Below are 15,562 nucleotides of genomic sequence, written 5' to 3' on the forward strand. Positions count from 1 at the left end.
CTGACTGACAGAGCAGCAGCCGGAGGAGGTGGAAAAGGCTACGTGCTAATTTAATTTAAGCCCTATTTTAAAGCTACGCCGATTGATTTAACTAGCACTTTGTTTAAAGCTTAGAACGTAAACCTGTGGTTTCACGGTGTCACTCATTCACAGATACAGTAAATACCACACGAAAGTATAATTTATTATTTAAGGTCCTTCCGAGGACCCGTAGCGCCGACAGCCAATGAGGAAAGAGGATATGGAGGTGGGGAATCATTAACCGACGAAGCTGCGGTAACCACAAACTGTCAACAGAGGGCGGCATTTTTCACAGGATACACACACCATGTTTATGATTCATTCATGAGACTTCACTTCCCATTTTACGAAAAAAGTATTCGATTAATCGAGAAAATAAACAGATGAATTGATTACGAAAATAATCGTTACATGCAGCCCTAATAATAGAGATGATTGCTATGTTGTTTTCAAATAAACATTACATTTAATAGAAAATGTTACTGACAAAATAATTTATAAGAAAAATTTTAACAGCTTTTATTTATTTTTTTCTGCCATGGAGATATAATATACAGTATGTGTCAATTAATTAGGTAAGGTGAATGCTGAAGGACTGGAAGAACCCTGGAATATACAGTAGAATATACCACGTATCACCTGAGGAATCATGCGTACCACTGGTGCTAGACGTACCTCAGTTTGAGAACCACGGAGCTAAGAGATGACAAATGAATGAAAGAACAGTCGGATAAATAAAGTACATTTAACAGCACTTTTACTGTCATGACAGTGACCTCACTCCATATTCACAGTGAGTTCAGAGACTGTTGTAGCCGTTTCTGCGGCGATCTTTGATGAGCAGCAAGGTGAGCACTGAGATCAATATCAGGCCGACGGCTGTGGCACCGAGGACGATGGGAACTACTCGCTTGTTAAAGTCCGCAAAACACTCCACATCTGACACAGAGGAGAGAAAAAGAAGGATGACTGGGTAAAAAGAATTGACCTTTATAATCTGTTATTGCTCATATTAAACTGGCATTTCCACTTGAGTTTTTTTATTTTTTTTATGTATATCTTGGTACACCATGGCTCTTAGAGTCTAAGCAATTTCAATCCTCTGTACTGGATTGTCCTGTACATGTGGTAGAACTGACAATAAAGCAAACTTTAACCTGAACCTTAACCTTAAAGATGTTTGGAGGAATGTCATTAATTCACCGTCTGCAAGAACATTTTTGTTCAAAATTCAGGATCAAAGAAGGAAGTCGGCTCAGGTTTACTGCAGGAGAGACTTCATTAAAAAGAAGTTTGCTGTCATTACTGTGCAGAATGTACATACACTGATTAAGAAATTAAACTACACCGCACAGTGTTCAGTAATTAAATTATCAATGATTTTTCATACCACATAACTGTTCTCTGCTGTTTTGATCATTTTAAAGATTCACCATTTAGTAAAACAATGATTGAAAACAGAATTTGAGTGGTTTAATGTTTTACACCCCCTTACCTTCTCCATAGAGTCCTGTGGGCGGTGTGAAGGCCTGTATCTTCAGAGGGACCAGTTTGAGCCTCAGCTCAGGTGACATCAGGAGCAGAGTCTCGGACGTGCAGGTGAAGATCCGACCATTAGCTGTTGTGAACAACCTGCTATTGTCCACCAAGCCAGAATAAGTCTTATCTGAGAGAGAGGATATAAAACAGTGACAGTTATCTGAAGAGATATTATTCTTCATAATTAGAAACAGGATTAATCAGATACTGTTTCATCTGTCTTCTCTTGTTAGTCTCTTACTGGCACATCTCTGGCAAACAGGCAAAGGAGATAAATGAGCAGTCAACTTGGTGATGTAGTAGACCTGCTTTTCCTGAGGACAGAGAAAGAGCTGATTATCATGTGTTCATTGTTCATCAGACTGGAATCCAAGAGATTCACGAATGCTCTGTATTATGTTCCTGTGGTGACCAATACAGTTATTTAAATGAATGTAACATCTCTATTCATGATCAGTTTACACAAATAGGAAAGAAAATATAAAAACATTTTATTGAAAATTATTATTATTATTACTCCTGACAGTTGAAAAAAAAAAATTCATACGCAAGTCATAATATTGAGATACTGAGTCATTATTATGAGACACTAAGGCGTAATTTTAACATAATATCCCATCACTATGAGATACTAAGTCATAATAATGAGGTGCCACTGTAAGTCATAATAATGAAATGCCACATCATACTCACCGTCATAATAATGAGGTAATAAGTCATAAGAAGTCATAATAATGAGGTACTAAGCCATACTAAGTCATAATAATGAGATAGGACGTCATAATAAGTGATAACAATTAGGTAAGTTACACTATGTCCTAATAATGAGATATTAAATCATAATAATTAGGTACTAAGTCATAATAGTGAGGTACTACTGTAGGTCATAATAATGAGATACTAAGTCATAATAATGAAATACTCATACTACTCTTAGAAATAGGGTTCCAAAAGGGTTCTTCTACAAGGGATGAGGTTATACCTGTTACAAGAAAGAAAGGTTTTTTTTAAGGGTTCTTTTGTAGCACTAATGTTCCAGTAAGAACCATTTTGATCCAGAGAACCCGTTAAAACCCTTTTCCTGAATAAAGGGTTTTAAAAGGGTTCCAGGTGGAACCTTTTTATAAAGATTCCACCTGGAGCCAAAAAGGGTTGAACAAGCCAAAAGTACTTTTATTTCTAAGAGTGTAGGTCATAGTAATTAGATACTAAGAAGTTATACTAAGTCATAATAATGAGATATGTTGTACTAAGTCATAATAATTAGATACTCAGTCATAATAAGTCATAATAATGAAATACTATGTCATAATAATGAGATACTGTTGTACTAAGTCATAATAATTACATACTAAGTCATAATAAGTCATAATAATGAGATACTATGTCATAGTAATGAGATACTAAGTTGTACTAAGTCATAATAATGAGATACTAAGCCATAATAAGTCATAATAATGAGGTACTATCTCATAATTTGGTTGTACTAATATATATTTTTTATTTTGCAGTGGCAGAAACAGGCTTCCATATGACTGTGTATAAGTATAAGCAGTTTATTTCACTCTTGTTTTGTGTGAGCATACAGTCTGTAGTTTTCTTCCTCTACAGGTGACGAGAATGTGAAAGTTACCGTTCTGAAGGTGAGCTGCAGTTTGCCAGTGTTGCCTGGCAGAGTGAGAGACAAAACAGCTGCTTCTTTGCCACAGTGACCACTGGTCCTGACTGTGGAAGGGTCCACACTGAAATACCAGTTGGTCTGAGTGAATATGAGAGATATGTTGTTTTAAAATCATGTCATGTCAAATCACGCCACAAGTCATTGTCTCTCTCTGCTCTTATTCTTTGCTTTATGCACAATTTTTTTGACTGAATTAACACTTGCAACTTATATTGGAGAAGAATGAGTGTCATTTTAAATTTAAATAAACCAAATAGCAGTAACACCTCATCAACAGATGCTGACACAAACACACACAGAGTCACAGCCTTTAAAACCTTTTCAGTGATGATGAACTCTGCTCCCATTGTGACTTTGATGCAGGGTTTCCCATCCAGGCTTTTCAGCTTGTAAGTCTCTGTGTATGAAACACACACACACACACAACACATGGCTGTTTCTGTCAGGGTGCCTTCAAATTGTTTATTTTGACATATTTGATGATTTAAAAGTCATGTAAACTAACTTTAATCATGAAAATGCCGACAATCTAACCACAGGCAATGGGACAGATAAGGCAGTGATGATGTCAGTATACCCCCACTGTATGAGACTGGCTTTTCAAAACAACAGTCTCCTCATATTTGTTTGTGTCAATCAGTGAGGGCCATGGATGGTGATGAAGGCCGAAGACAATCAAGATAACGACAGGCCCAAGAGAAGCACTCAGTTTTTCATCCAGACAAATGGACTTTTAGAGCGACGACTGAGAGAAGTGCTGTACTTCTTCACTTATCTGCAGTGGTGGCATACAATCTTTTGTTTTGTTTTCTGTTAAGACCTGGTACCTTTAAAGCTTTGTGACTTGAACAGCGCCCCAAAGAGAACGTGCGGCGCAGGACAAGGAAACACACAAGACTTGTGCACTGGCAACGACACAAAGGAAGGAGGGCGTATTTATATAAGTGCACACAGAAAGACAGAAAATAAAACCAGGGGTGCGCATAAACTAAACTACCTGATGCAGACTTGACACTTGACACATGATAATTATCAGTTAAAGGGGAAATAAGTAGTTTATAGTGCCATCTAGAGGAGAGGCTGAAATTTACAACAAAGATCTGCTGCTCTGCTCACCCCCTCCCTTCCCTGAGCGCTACGGTATCCGCACCTGGTCAAATGTCGTCCTCGTCGTCTTTCTCCGTGTCAGCAGATGAGGTTCGTGAGGTGAGGGAGAGGGCGAGCTAACGCGGCCGTAGCAGACGAAGTGGAGAGAGTGGAGGCGGGACTTCCGCTACAGGTAAAGAGACGCTTGATTTGTTCTCTCGCGTTTGTCCTTACAGGCTCCGGCAGAAACATGGCGTCTCGCTGCTAACAGTGGCTATGCAACGGCGGTCCGCGGTCATGTTATTTAACATTACTTTTTGAAACACTACGAAAATGAAACAAAAACTATTATACAGCGACTAGACAATGCAGGAGCACATAATATGTGTAAAAAAGTGGATTTTGGGTTATATAAACCCATAAATACTACATATTGTACCTTTAATCCTGACCAGTATTTGGGTGGAATAATCCTTCAAAACACCTGCAGGATTTTCACACATATTTATTTCATAAACCAGTGCAAAATAACGTTTGAAGGTTCAGTCAGTTACATTAATTTTAGACCATTTATGAACAATGAAGTGGTGAACACCACATTTGAGCTGCGTCAACACATATTGTTAACAGAAAAGCCCAAACCAGAGTCATTTTATCTGTCCCATATCCGATTCAGTAATTTTTGACCACTATCACACCAATACCGATACTGACCGATAGCAATTCCCATCCCTAATATCTATGGAACAAAACCGACATGTAGTCAGCATTTTGACATGTGTGTCTGTGTGTTGATGTGTATCAGTGTGTGCATTTGCTCTCTCCAATGCTTGGTCCACATCTCTATTTCCTTCAGTTGTTTTTTTTTGTCCACATCCGAACCCAACAGCTCCGATGTGAGCAGCTGCTCAAACCGTCTCACAGCGTTGTCTCTCTGCTCGATGACAGTCACATGATCCATGGAGCTCCTGGTTGTAGTGATGGATGCTGTCGTGGCGGGTTCACAGCTGCCGGCGTGTGACAGATACGGGATACCAGGCCAGGTATTGTTCTCTGTTTCTCTTTGTTCCTGCTCGAGTGTTGGTGTCGTCTCCATGGTAACGGTGCTTTCTGATTCCTGCTGTAACACCGACTTGGGTTTTATTACAGATTTGAGAACGTCATCCAGCAGAGAGAGCAGCTTCTCTGTTAGGGAAGCCAGCGACGTCACAAACTCCTCACCACAGGCCTGCACACAGTCCTTTACTTCCACATGTGAGCAGCAGATGGCGCTGTGCAGCTGCTGCTGCCTTGCCTCCTCCCTGCTCACCACCAACTGCAGCTCTTCCTTTCTCAGAGACAATCGCAGCTGCTGGACATTCACCTCCTTCTTCTTCTCACTGGATGCCAGATGCTCCTCCAGCTTCTTCCTGACTCCGCCCACCAGCTCTATAAACTCCACCTCTCGATGTTTCCCATGTTGTCTGATCAGAACTATGAGTAAGAAATTTAGCAGGTCATTGAACACAGACTGTTGATTCAAAAGGAATTCCCTGCTTGCCTCCAGAAGCTTCATGGACTGGTCCTGGTATCCCAGCAGCCTTTGCTGCATGCTCTCAGCCCACAGGTCCAAAGTGTCAGGAAGCAGCTGGAACATGCCATGACGCTCGCATTGGTAAAAGCCCTCAGCACTTTGCAGGAGGATGTCATTGGTTTTCCACAGGACAGAGTTCACTGTGGACATAAAGCACTGAGGGTCCTGTTCTGGTTCTGGTCCAAAGATTTGGAACCTTCGGTCAGTTCTGATGGCCCTCCGTGCACCGACAGGCTCAGTATATCTCTGTGGAGGAGCCCTATCTCTGTCCTCAGCGGCTGTTGACCGCTCCTCGGACAAAGGAAACTTGTTCAGGAACTTGATGATGTCCACCACAGAGTCGTTGAGGACACTAGCGTTTGGTCTGCTGGGCTGCAGGAGACCAGGAGGTGGAGTAGACTGGATGGGATTTGTGGACTGCAGAGCTGACAGAGCTGGGCCTTCCTGTTCAAAGTCCAGGTAATGATAGCGCCTTCCCAGGTCTTCACAAACTGAATACACGAGACAACTCACCTGATCTAAGGACACACGTGTGTCCTCCAATGTCCTCCTCAAATCCTCCAACTTGCTGCTGATGACTGACTGACGCTGGTTACTACCGGCAGCCTCAGCTTTGATCTGAATTCGTGTGCTACTGACAACTTTCTCAATCTTCTCAATGAATACCACTTCAGATGTCCGCAAAGAAAGTTTCTCCTCGACCTGATCTGACAGCGTCTTTACCTGCTGTAAACACTTGCACTCAAACTCCTCCAGCTCAGAGAAGACGTACTGCTCGGTGACTTTGATGTGCTTGGTGTCCTCCTTCAGTCGCCTCTGGCACACCTTCAGCTCCTGAGGAGCAAACTCTCCTCCTTCATTAAACAACCTGAAGGAGCTCAGAAGTCCTTCTGCTCTGTTCCTGACGTCCTTCAGCCTGGTGTAGAACGTCTTTCTGAAAGCAGTCTGACGACACTGAGTGTATCTGATGTGTTGATCCAGACAGTGCTGCAGGGTGGAGCCGGCAGCCTTCAGTTGTTGGCTGCTGTTGGCAGCCATGATGTTGTCCATCATTTTGGTGAGAGTTGCAATGAACTTGGCGTTCTTCCTGCTGATGGCGGCCTGCAGCTCCCACAGTTCTCTTCTGCAGGCGGTCACTGCATCGTGCACCAGCCCGTGATGAACGTCTAAACAATGGCAATGTAGGTGCATCTCAGTCAGGCGGGGTTGATGAATATAGGCCTGGATGTGTTGGGGGTTTAGCAGCTGCAGTTGGAGCTCCAGGTCCCAACACACTGCCTCCTTCCTGTCTGTTACCATGGTCAGGGTTGAGTTGAGGACATCGTGGAAATGCTGCTCCAGTTTGTCCAAAAACAAAGTCCGAGTCCTGTTCAGTGTGTGTGTGAGCAGTTCCACTGGAAATAAGCTAAGTTGTGGCTCCTGCTGTGGGTTGTCCTGCGGGTTGATGGTGGGGCATTTGAAAGCAGGGCCAGTGTACATCACTCCACTGGATGATATAAACCTGATGGTCCTGCTGATGTCATAGACATCTAACAGAGAAGACTCTGCCTCCGCTAGCCAATTCTGAAAGGGCTGAGTGGAGTCAACATAATTTTGACAGCTGGTTGAATACATATCTGTCACCTCCCCCGGTGTCTGTGTTTTAGCCAAGCTGGTGAACTTGGTAGATGTCAGGTCAAACTGCTGCAGTTCTCTCGGGCTCGGTGTGAAGATGTGTTTCAGGTGGAAGAAGCAGCTAAGACTGCTGCTGTAGGAAAGAAGCTCATTTAGAAAGAGAGACTGGAGACTTTCCAACACCTCACACTGATCGGACACGCACTCTCCGCAGCTGTCTTTCATTTCCTGCAGGTCGACGACGGCTCTCTCCAGGGACTTTTTCAGAGCGCTCTCGCTGCTCTCCTGACGGAGTTTAGCCAGCAGGTCATCCAGCTGAATCTTCTTGCTCTTCAAGTGTCTCAGCTGGGAGCGTCGCAGGTCGTTCAGCTGCTGCTGCACTTCGTCTTCTCTTCTGGCCATCCTGCGGTTGTGCATCTCCCACAGCAGCGCTGCTCCTCGCATCACGTCAAACACACACCTGCTGAGCGCGAGAGCGTGATTTACCACAGTGTCACAGCACGTGTCTAGAGCAGCCAGTTTCTCCTCATCTCGACTCTGGATTTGTCCAATTAAAGGGAGGAGCTGCGACCTGATGACATCGTTCACCTCCACCTCTGACAGCTGCAGAGCGGAGAGCTCCAGCTTGCAGTGCTCCACCTCAGTCAGACGCTGCTGCCACGTCTGCTCGTAACAGCATCGGAGCTGGTAGAGGACATCGGCATGGAAACTCTCAATTTGATTATTGATTGTTGTCAGTTGGTTGAACCAATCGTTGACTAGAGCAATGGAGCAGGTGGGCTGGACCAGAGAGCACATTCTGGAGATTAGGTCACAACGTTGTGCTGTCAGATCTCGCTGGCACTGACTGCTCTGCTCTGAGGTAGGAATGAACTGCAGATCCTCTCCACTGTTGCAGAGACCCCTGTAGTCATTGATGACCTTGGTGATCCTACACTTCTTCCAGAGGCACAGACTGTTCTGCCAGTGCAGATGGAAGTGAGACTCCTGTTGCAGGATTCCCTCCTGGAGGAGAAGCAGCAGACGGGCCAGGCTGCGACGGTTTGCCAGCAGAGACTGATTCAACATCATGGCCTCGCTGTGGATCACTCTGTGGATGTCAGGTGGGAGCAAGAAGCTGTTCTTCTCCAGCAGGTGGCAGTATTTCCTGAGCACAGCTCGGACCTTGTTGGTCCGTTCCATCTCACAGTCGCTCAGTTTATGTTTTGACTCCACAACCTGCATCTTTTTCAGCTTAATGTCCTTTTTCACCTGTTCCCAGAGATCATGCATTTCTGGTATAGTGACATCATCGGGCTGTTCCATTCTGTGCCTCAGCGTGTCCAACCTGAGGTCCATCTCTCGCAGGAATGATAGGAGCTCCTCGCTGACGGCCCTGATTTGAGTTTCACACGCATTGGCAAGTTCTGCCAGTTCCACTCCTAGTTGTTTCAGAGCTTCTGTATGTTTTTTGCAGTTTTTCTCTTTTAGACGTTCGATGATGCCAGATCTTGGATAATCTGACACCACAGTGGAGGGAAGACGGCTAACGTCGTCAACATTATTATCATCCATTACTGTCTCTTTCTCCTTAGCTTAGGCTAAATGTCTTGTTGTTGGTGTTTTACAGTAGTTGTCAGAGGTAATGTTGCATTACTGCTTTATATTAACCATCACCTTCCTCCTCTTCTAATAATTTCCACCGGATTGTACAATGAGAGGTGCTATGCTGCCCTGCACCTTTTCAAGTTCTTCACCTTCAATATGAGTTAAATCAATAGAAATCAAGATAAATAAAATCCTTTGATCTGTTCATGACTTACCATGGCAACCATGGCAGGGAATCGTACCTGCCTTTTATCTGTTTAAAGGCAGCAGTGTCTCCTTTTACATTGCTTTCCTTTTTGGAATATCGCTACACTGCACTGCAAGAAGAACCTGAATAATATTGTGAGTGACTGATCTGATATGTGTTCTCAGAAGGCACTAATAGCAAACGGCCATTCAACACCAAGAAAGAGTGAGTCTAGCACACTGGAGCTTTCTTGCCTTTGTGTTTTAACCAATCAGTAAGTTACCGCCCTCTAAATACTAATATATTTAACCTCTCCTACCTGTTTCATAATAGTTTTCATATGGTTCACTGCAGTTTATTCCTCTTTCTCCCTCAAATATCAACTTTTGTTTGATCCTCACCACCTTCCCTTCCGTCTAACCTGGCCTCATCCTGGTTTTTTCTCTGGGCTACTGTGTCTGTTCCTCATGTTCCTCACTTTCCTTTCCTCCCAAGCTTCTTCTCTCTCTTTCTCTTAATCTTCAAACGCTGACCTCTTTTCCCAAACTACACAAGGTATGGTAGTTGCTCGTATTTCCTTCGTCCTACTGATAACCCAGTCCACACGCTATAATCTGGTGCGGAGTCGTCTGAAACCACAGATTCAATGTGTAACAGTGTTTTAATTTGAATTGTCTTCTTTCTTTTGATTTACTAATCCTCCTATTCCCCCTTCCTTCCCTCCAGCTGGAGATGTGAGGTTAAATGAAACCTTAAGACACACGTTGAACATGTTTTGTCCAGTGTTGACAAAGTCTGAATGCTGACTTCACATCACATCACCGTATCTTCAAATGTCAAACCAGTCGGCACGATAGCTGACGATAATCCAATGCACGTGCTACAGAATATATGAACACGTTGTATATATTTTTGTAATAAATCCTCACTGTGTACCAGTTTGAGGAGTGGATTCAGACGGCCGCAGGACCGGCTGGTAGATCTGAGCCTCGGAGTTGGAGACAGGCTGGACATGGTTGTTGCTTATCTTGAGGTGTAAACCTGGTGAAGGAAGAGACATTATCAATTTATGTGTCTATATGTCCTGATGCCACTCAGTATAATTTGATTAAACGCTAAATCAGTCAGGAAATTCCTATATTAAAGTACACTATTCTATTCTCGAGGTTAAATTGTATTTTATTTCCTCTGTCTTCCATTAGTAATAAATGAACAGCCATTGAATATGTGGCATTTGGAGCCACTGAAGTACTGATGCCATGACAGTTACTCATTTTGAATGCCCAATGTTGCAGAAAAATATAATTATAACCATTGGAAAACACAATCTAATGTTTATTTTCTCACAGTAGAAAACAGAATTTCTGGAGCTTGGTCTAAAATGAGAGGAAATAACACCAAAAATGTCACAAGTGCAATAATTTTGGACACAATGTCCTTTTCTCCAACAATCAAGTTCTTCAAAAATAATTTTGAAACATAAGTGAGTGGAAATACGGACTCATCAGTGTCAGTGTCACACCGTCTGTTAACCCACACAGGCAACGATCGCTGTGTGACAGGAAACCACACGTGAACATGAACACACAGGAGAGACACATGCAAAACTGTCATTTAAAAAAAAAAAAGATATGTATATATATATATATATATATATATATATATATACATACATATATATATATATATATATGATTATATCATTGGAATGACTGAACCACAGCCTTCCTACATTCACTTTATGTGATGTGATGGTTTTTAAATGACTTGGGGTCACAAACATCTGGCTGTAGATGCAATTTACATATATTTTTGTTGAAATGTTTTATATATTGTATTCTGTATGTTTGAATAGACGAATACAAACACATTTATGAATTGCTGTCATGCTTCTGCCAAAGACATTATGTTCTCAATTCGTTTTTATTCTATAAATTGAGGTTAGATCAAATTAAATTCAAAACATTGTGTACAGTGGCCAAAGAGTCCTGGTTTAAATAAAGTTTTTTTTTTACTTTTGCTTATGTGGAATCGTGTACAATGTACGTGAAAAGTAAATCATCATCCAGGTAAAAAAGAAAAAAGGCCTCATCTATTCCACTGTAATACCAACATATTTGTATTACAAAGACTAACAGAAATAGTTCAGATTATCATCAAACTTACCTGGCATCATAGCAGCCAGGAGGAGAAGACAGCATCCAGCCCCTGGTGTCATAGCTAGAAGAGAAAAATTCAATTACATGTACATGTTTGAGAGCCTCAGCTCTTACTTTGGTGGTTCATGGTGAAACAGTTTGACACCTAACAAACATAAACTGTACCAGAGGAAGTGAAGTGTCACAGGAGGACAACGCAGAAGTCACACCTCTGATGGTGAACTGACTCATGGTTTTACAGATAACTGTCTCAAATTAAGCAAAGTCATTGGCACAAAAAAAAATAAAATTTGCATGAACGTACCAGGTATTAAGAGAAGGATATTTTCAGGAGAACACGAAGGAGGCCGTTCATACAACGACCTTTATACCGTATGAAAATAATTACTCAGGACTCAGCATCAGCTGCATTTCCTGTGGAAATGCACATATTCTGGTTAAATATAATTTAATAATTTAAAGGTGCATTATGTAATAAATCTAAAGCAACGGGCCGTAAAATCCTCCTAATATGTCACAGAGACTCATGAATAATGTTCATATAACAAACTGAACTCACCAACAACAACAGCACAGACAAAATATTTGCGTTGAAAAAAATATTTTGCAGACTGCAAATCATGTTTATGTTTTGAAATCATGTTTTGGCGTCATGTGGCGCCACCTACCGCCGTCAACCAATCATTGCAGTCAGTAGAGTCTCAGCTGCCGAGCAACCACGGGTTGCCAGTTACGTCAGGAAATGAAACCTAAAAGACCTCGGTATTTTGAATTTGGATGTAGTAACCGTTTTTGGCCACATTCTTACATATGGCACCTTTAATCATCTAGGGCATATGTGTGTGTGTGTGTACTTGTATTTATAGCTTTGTGAGGTCCAAAATACCCACAATCCTAGGGAGTAACTGTAGGGACATGTTGACCTTTGCCCCACAACTTTAAAGGGCCTTTTCAGGGTTAAGACCTGGTTTTATGGTTTGGGTTTGGGTTAAGGCTTCAGTTCTATTGATTTTATTTTTGCTATAATAAATAAAAAGTGACAACATAATAAGACAGTTTAAAAAAAAGGATGGTCAGAAGAGAGTTAGAATTTACTTTTTAAAAAAAATTTTTTTGCAATGTCAGTTTCTAATAAAAATCTATTTAATAAAAGAATAATAAGGAAGCCAATAATGAAATTAAATAATTGGGAATAAAGTCTGTAGCTGACTTTGCTCTGCCTTATTATACCACTGTACTGTATTTTAACTTTGGTGCTAATGGTGTTACTTCAAGATCAGAGTGGGTAAAAATATCGATTTGGTGATAAATGGCAAAGTAAACAGTCACTCGCCAGGCGTCGCTACTTCATGTCTCCTCACGGTGGCGCTGCTCAAATTACTGAGGGAATCTTTGGATCATCCACATTCAATACATAGACTTTATACACTTTGTTCTCTGTGTTGTGAATAAATAGAAAAATCCTGCATCCTTTTAACTTTTCACAGATGTTTTGTTTTCTTCAGTTCTCGACAGATATCGTGGCGTATTGCTACATGATTGTATTGATTATGAAAGAATTGTTGTATCGTGTGTGTGTGTGTGTGTGTGTGTGTGTGTGTGTGTGTGTGTGAAAGAGAGAGAGGGAGAGAGAGAGAGAGAGAGAGAGAGAGAGAGAGAGAGAGAGAGAGAGAGAGAGAGAGAAAGAGACTCTGTCTACAGTGAGCTACTGAAGACGACCATGAGAACCTTCGCAGTCATGGAGTAAAATGTGACATAGAGTCAGTAAAGACACAGCTACTGTCTCTATGTCCCTTCCTGTCTCTCTGCTCATGACGTGTATTGATTCATGAGGACAAACAGAAAAGCAAACATTTACTCTCCATTTAGCAAGCTGAGCTGTTTTGAGGATTTGTGTGCGTTTGAATTTGTGACCTCTTCAGGACCGTTTCAGTCATAAACGCTGACCTTGACAGCGCCAGTAGTCGTCATGGAGACCAGAACCTGGTCCAAATGAAGAAGAAATAAAAAAAATTGTAATTAACTTAAGTAGGTTTATTTGTAAGTTATTGTACTTCACAACATTTTAAATCACGCCCGTTACGGAGTAAAATAAATGTACACACCGGAAACTTTGGCAGTGAACGATAAAGACAGGTAAATCATGAGGACAGGCGAATGATGAAGACAGGAGAATGATGAGGACAGGTGAAGGATGAGAAAAGGTGAACAATGAGGACAGGTGAACGATGAGGATAGGTGAACAATGAGGACAGGTGAACGATAAAGACAGGTCAATCATGAGGACAGGTGAACGATGAGGACAGGTGAACGATAAAGACAGGTAAATCATGAAGACAGGAGAATGATGAGGACAGGTGAATGATGAGAAAAGGTGAACAATGAGGACAGGAGAATGATGAGGACAGGTGAACGATGAGGATAGGTGAACGATGAGGACAGGTGAAGGATAAAGACAGGTCAATCATGAGGACAGGTGAACGATGAGGACAGGTGAAGGATAAAGACAGGTCAATCATGAGGACAGGTGAACGATGAGGACAGGTGAACGATGAGAACAGGTGAACAATGAGGATAGTTGAACGATGAGGACAGGTGAATCATTAGGACAGGTGAACAATGAGGACAGGTGTATGTTGAGGACAGGTGAACGATGAGGACAGGTGAAAGATGAAAACGGGTGAACGATGAGGAAAGATGAACGATGAAGATGGGAGAACAATGAAGATGGGTGAACAATGAGGACAGGTGAACGATGAAGACAGGTGAACAGTGATGACATGTGAACGATGAGGACAGGTGAACGATGATGACAGGTGTATGTTGAGGACAGGTGAACGATGAGGACAGGTGAAAGATGAAAACGGGTGAACGATGAGGAAAGGTGAACGATGAAGATGGGAGAACAATGAAGACGGGTGAACAATGAGGACAGGTGAACGATGAAGACAGGTGAACAGTGATGACGTGTGAACGATGAGGACAGGTGAACGATGAGGACATGTGAACAATGAGGACAGGTGAACGATGATGACATGTGAACGATGAGGACAGGTGAACGATGATGACAGGTGAACGATGAGGACAGGTGAACGATGATGACAGGTGAACGATGAGGACATGTGAACGATGAGGACAGGTGAACGATGATGACAGGTGAACGATGAGGACAGGTGAACGATGATGACATGTGAACGATGAGGACAGGTGAACGATGATGACAGGTGAACGATGAGGACAGGTGAACGATGAAGACAGGTGAACAGTGATGACATGTGAACGATGAGGACAGGTGAACGATGATGACAGGTGAACGATGAGGACATGTGAACGATGAGGACAGGTGAACGATGATGACAGGTGAACGATGAGGACAGGTGAATGAAGAGGACAGGTGAACAATGAGGACAGGTGAATTGTCGTGACTTATGGTCCCTGAGTGAGAAAGTTAAATCATTTGTGACCTTTGACCCATTTTGACTGATACATTATGTGTCTACATATTTAATTTTGTCAGAACTTTAATTTGTAAAGGTTTGCCTTTAATCAAAAACAATTCATGTGAGATGTGTGTTCCCTTGTCCTTTTTGCACGACACAAGAAAGAACCACAACCTTGTTTAAAAAAAATTTAAAATTTAACTCAAGTATATTTTAAACTTTTTTACTTTAACTTGAGTACATTTTCAGACCAGTACTTTTACTTGTACTTAAGTAAAATGTGATCCAAATCGTGGTACTTTTACTTTAGTAGAATATTTTAGTACTCTTTCCACCTCTGGTGGTTAGTTTAGGGTTAGGGTTAGGCATTAACTGGTTATGGTTCAGGTTAGTTTGTTTAGGTTGTCCAGATAAGTCAGTCCTTAAAAGGATAGCTGTGCAAACCTGTGTGCGTGTGTGTGTGCGTGCGTGTGTGTGTCATCATCTTTCCCAGGATTCCCACCTACAGTTTCAGGAGAATTTCCCCCACACTCGTTGGTCCCAGTGTGGAGAGGAGTCGAGTTATTTTTTTCCTCCACTGATCAGCGCAACAGGGTTTTTCCAGCAGCCTCCAGACCTTCACACACTGTAAGTGCTGCATCGGTGACTCCTCACATCTAGACTGAAATTGCGTTG

The 15,562-nt window shown here is 42.0% G+C and overlaps 1 protein-coding gene across 1 annotated transcript; it reads right to left on the reverse strand.

Moving 5' to 3' along the window:
• Positions 1 to 820: 820 nt before the first annotated feature.
• On the reverse strand, positions 821 to 11,678 carry ccdc180 (coiled-coil domain containing 180; the record flags this gene model as incomplete). Its single annotated transcript, XM_083887739.1, has 8 exons — positions 821 to 960; positions 1,517 to 1,687; positions 1,802 to 1,874; positions 3,194 to 3,319; positions 5,250 to 9,013; positions 10,225 to 10,329; positions 11,455 to 11,508; positions 11,657 to 11,678. The coding sequence occupies 8 exons, from the start codon at positions 11,676 to 11,678 to the stop codon at positions 821 to 823; spliced, it is 4,455 nt and encodes a 1,484-aa protein (XP_083743865.1).
• Between the last annotated feature and the right edge of the window lie 3,884 nt (positions 11,679 to 15,562).

Source organism: Microchirus variegatus (assembly GCF_963457635.1).
Source record: "Microchirus variegatus genome assembly, chromosome: 4".
In the NCBI taxonomy this organism is placed as follows: domain Eukaryota; kingdom Metazoa; phylum Chordata; class Actinopteri; order Pleuronectiformes; family Soleidae; genus Microchirus; species Microchirus variegatus.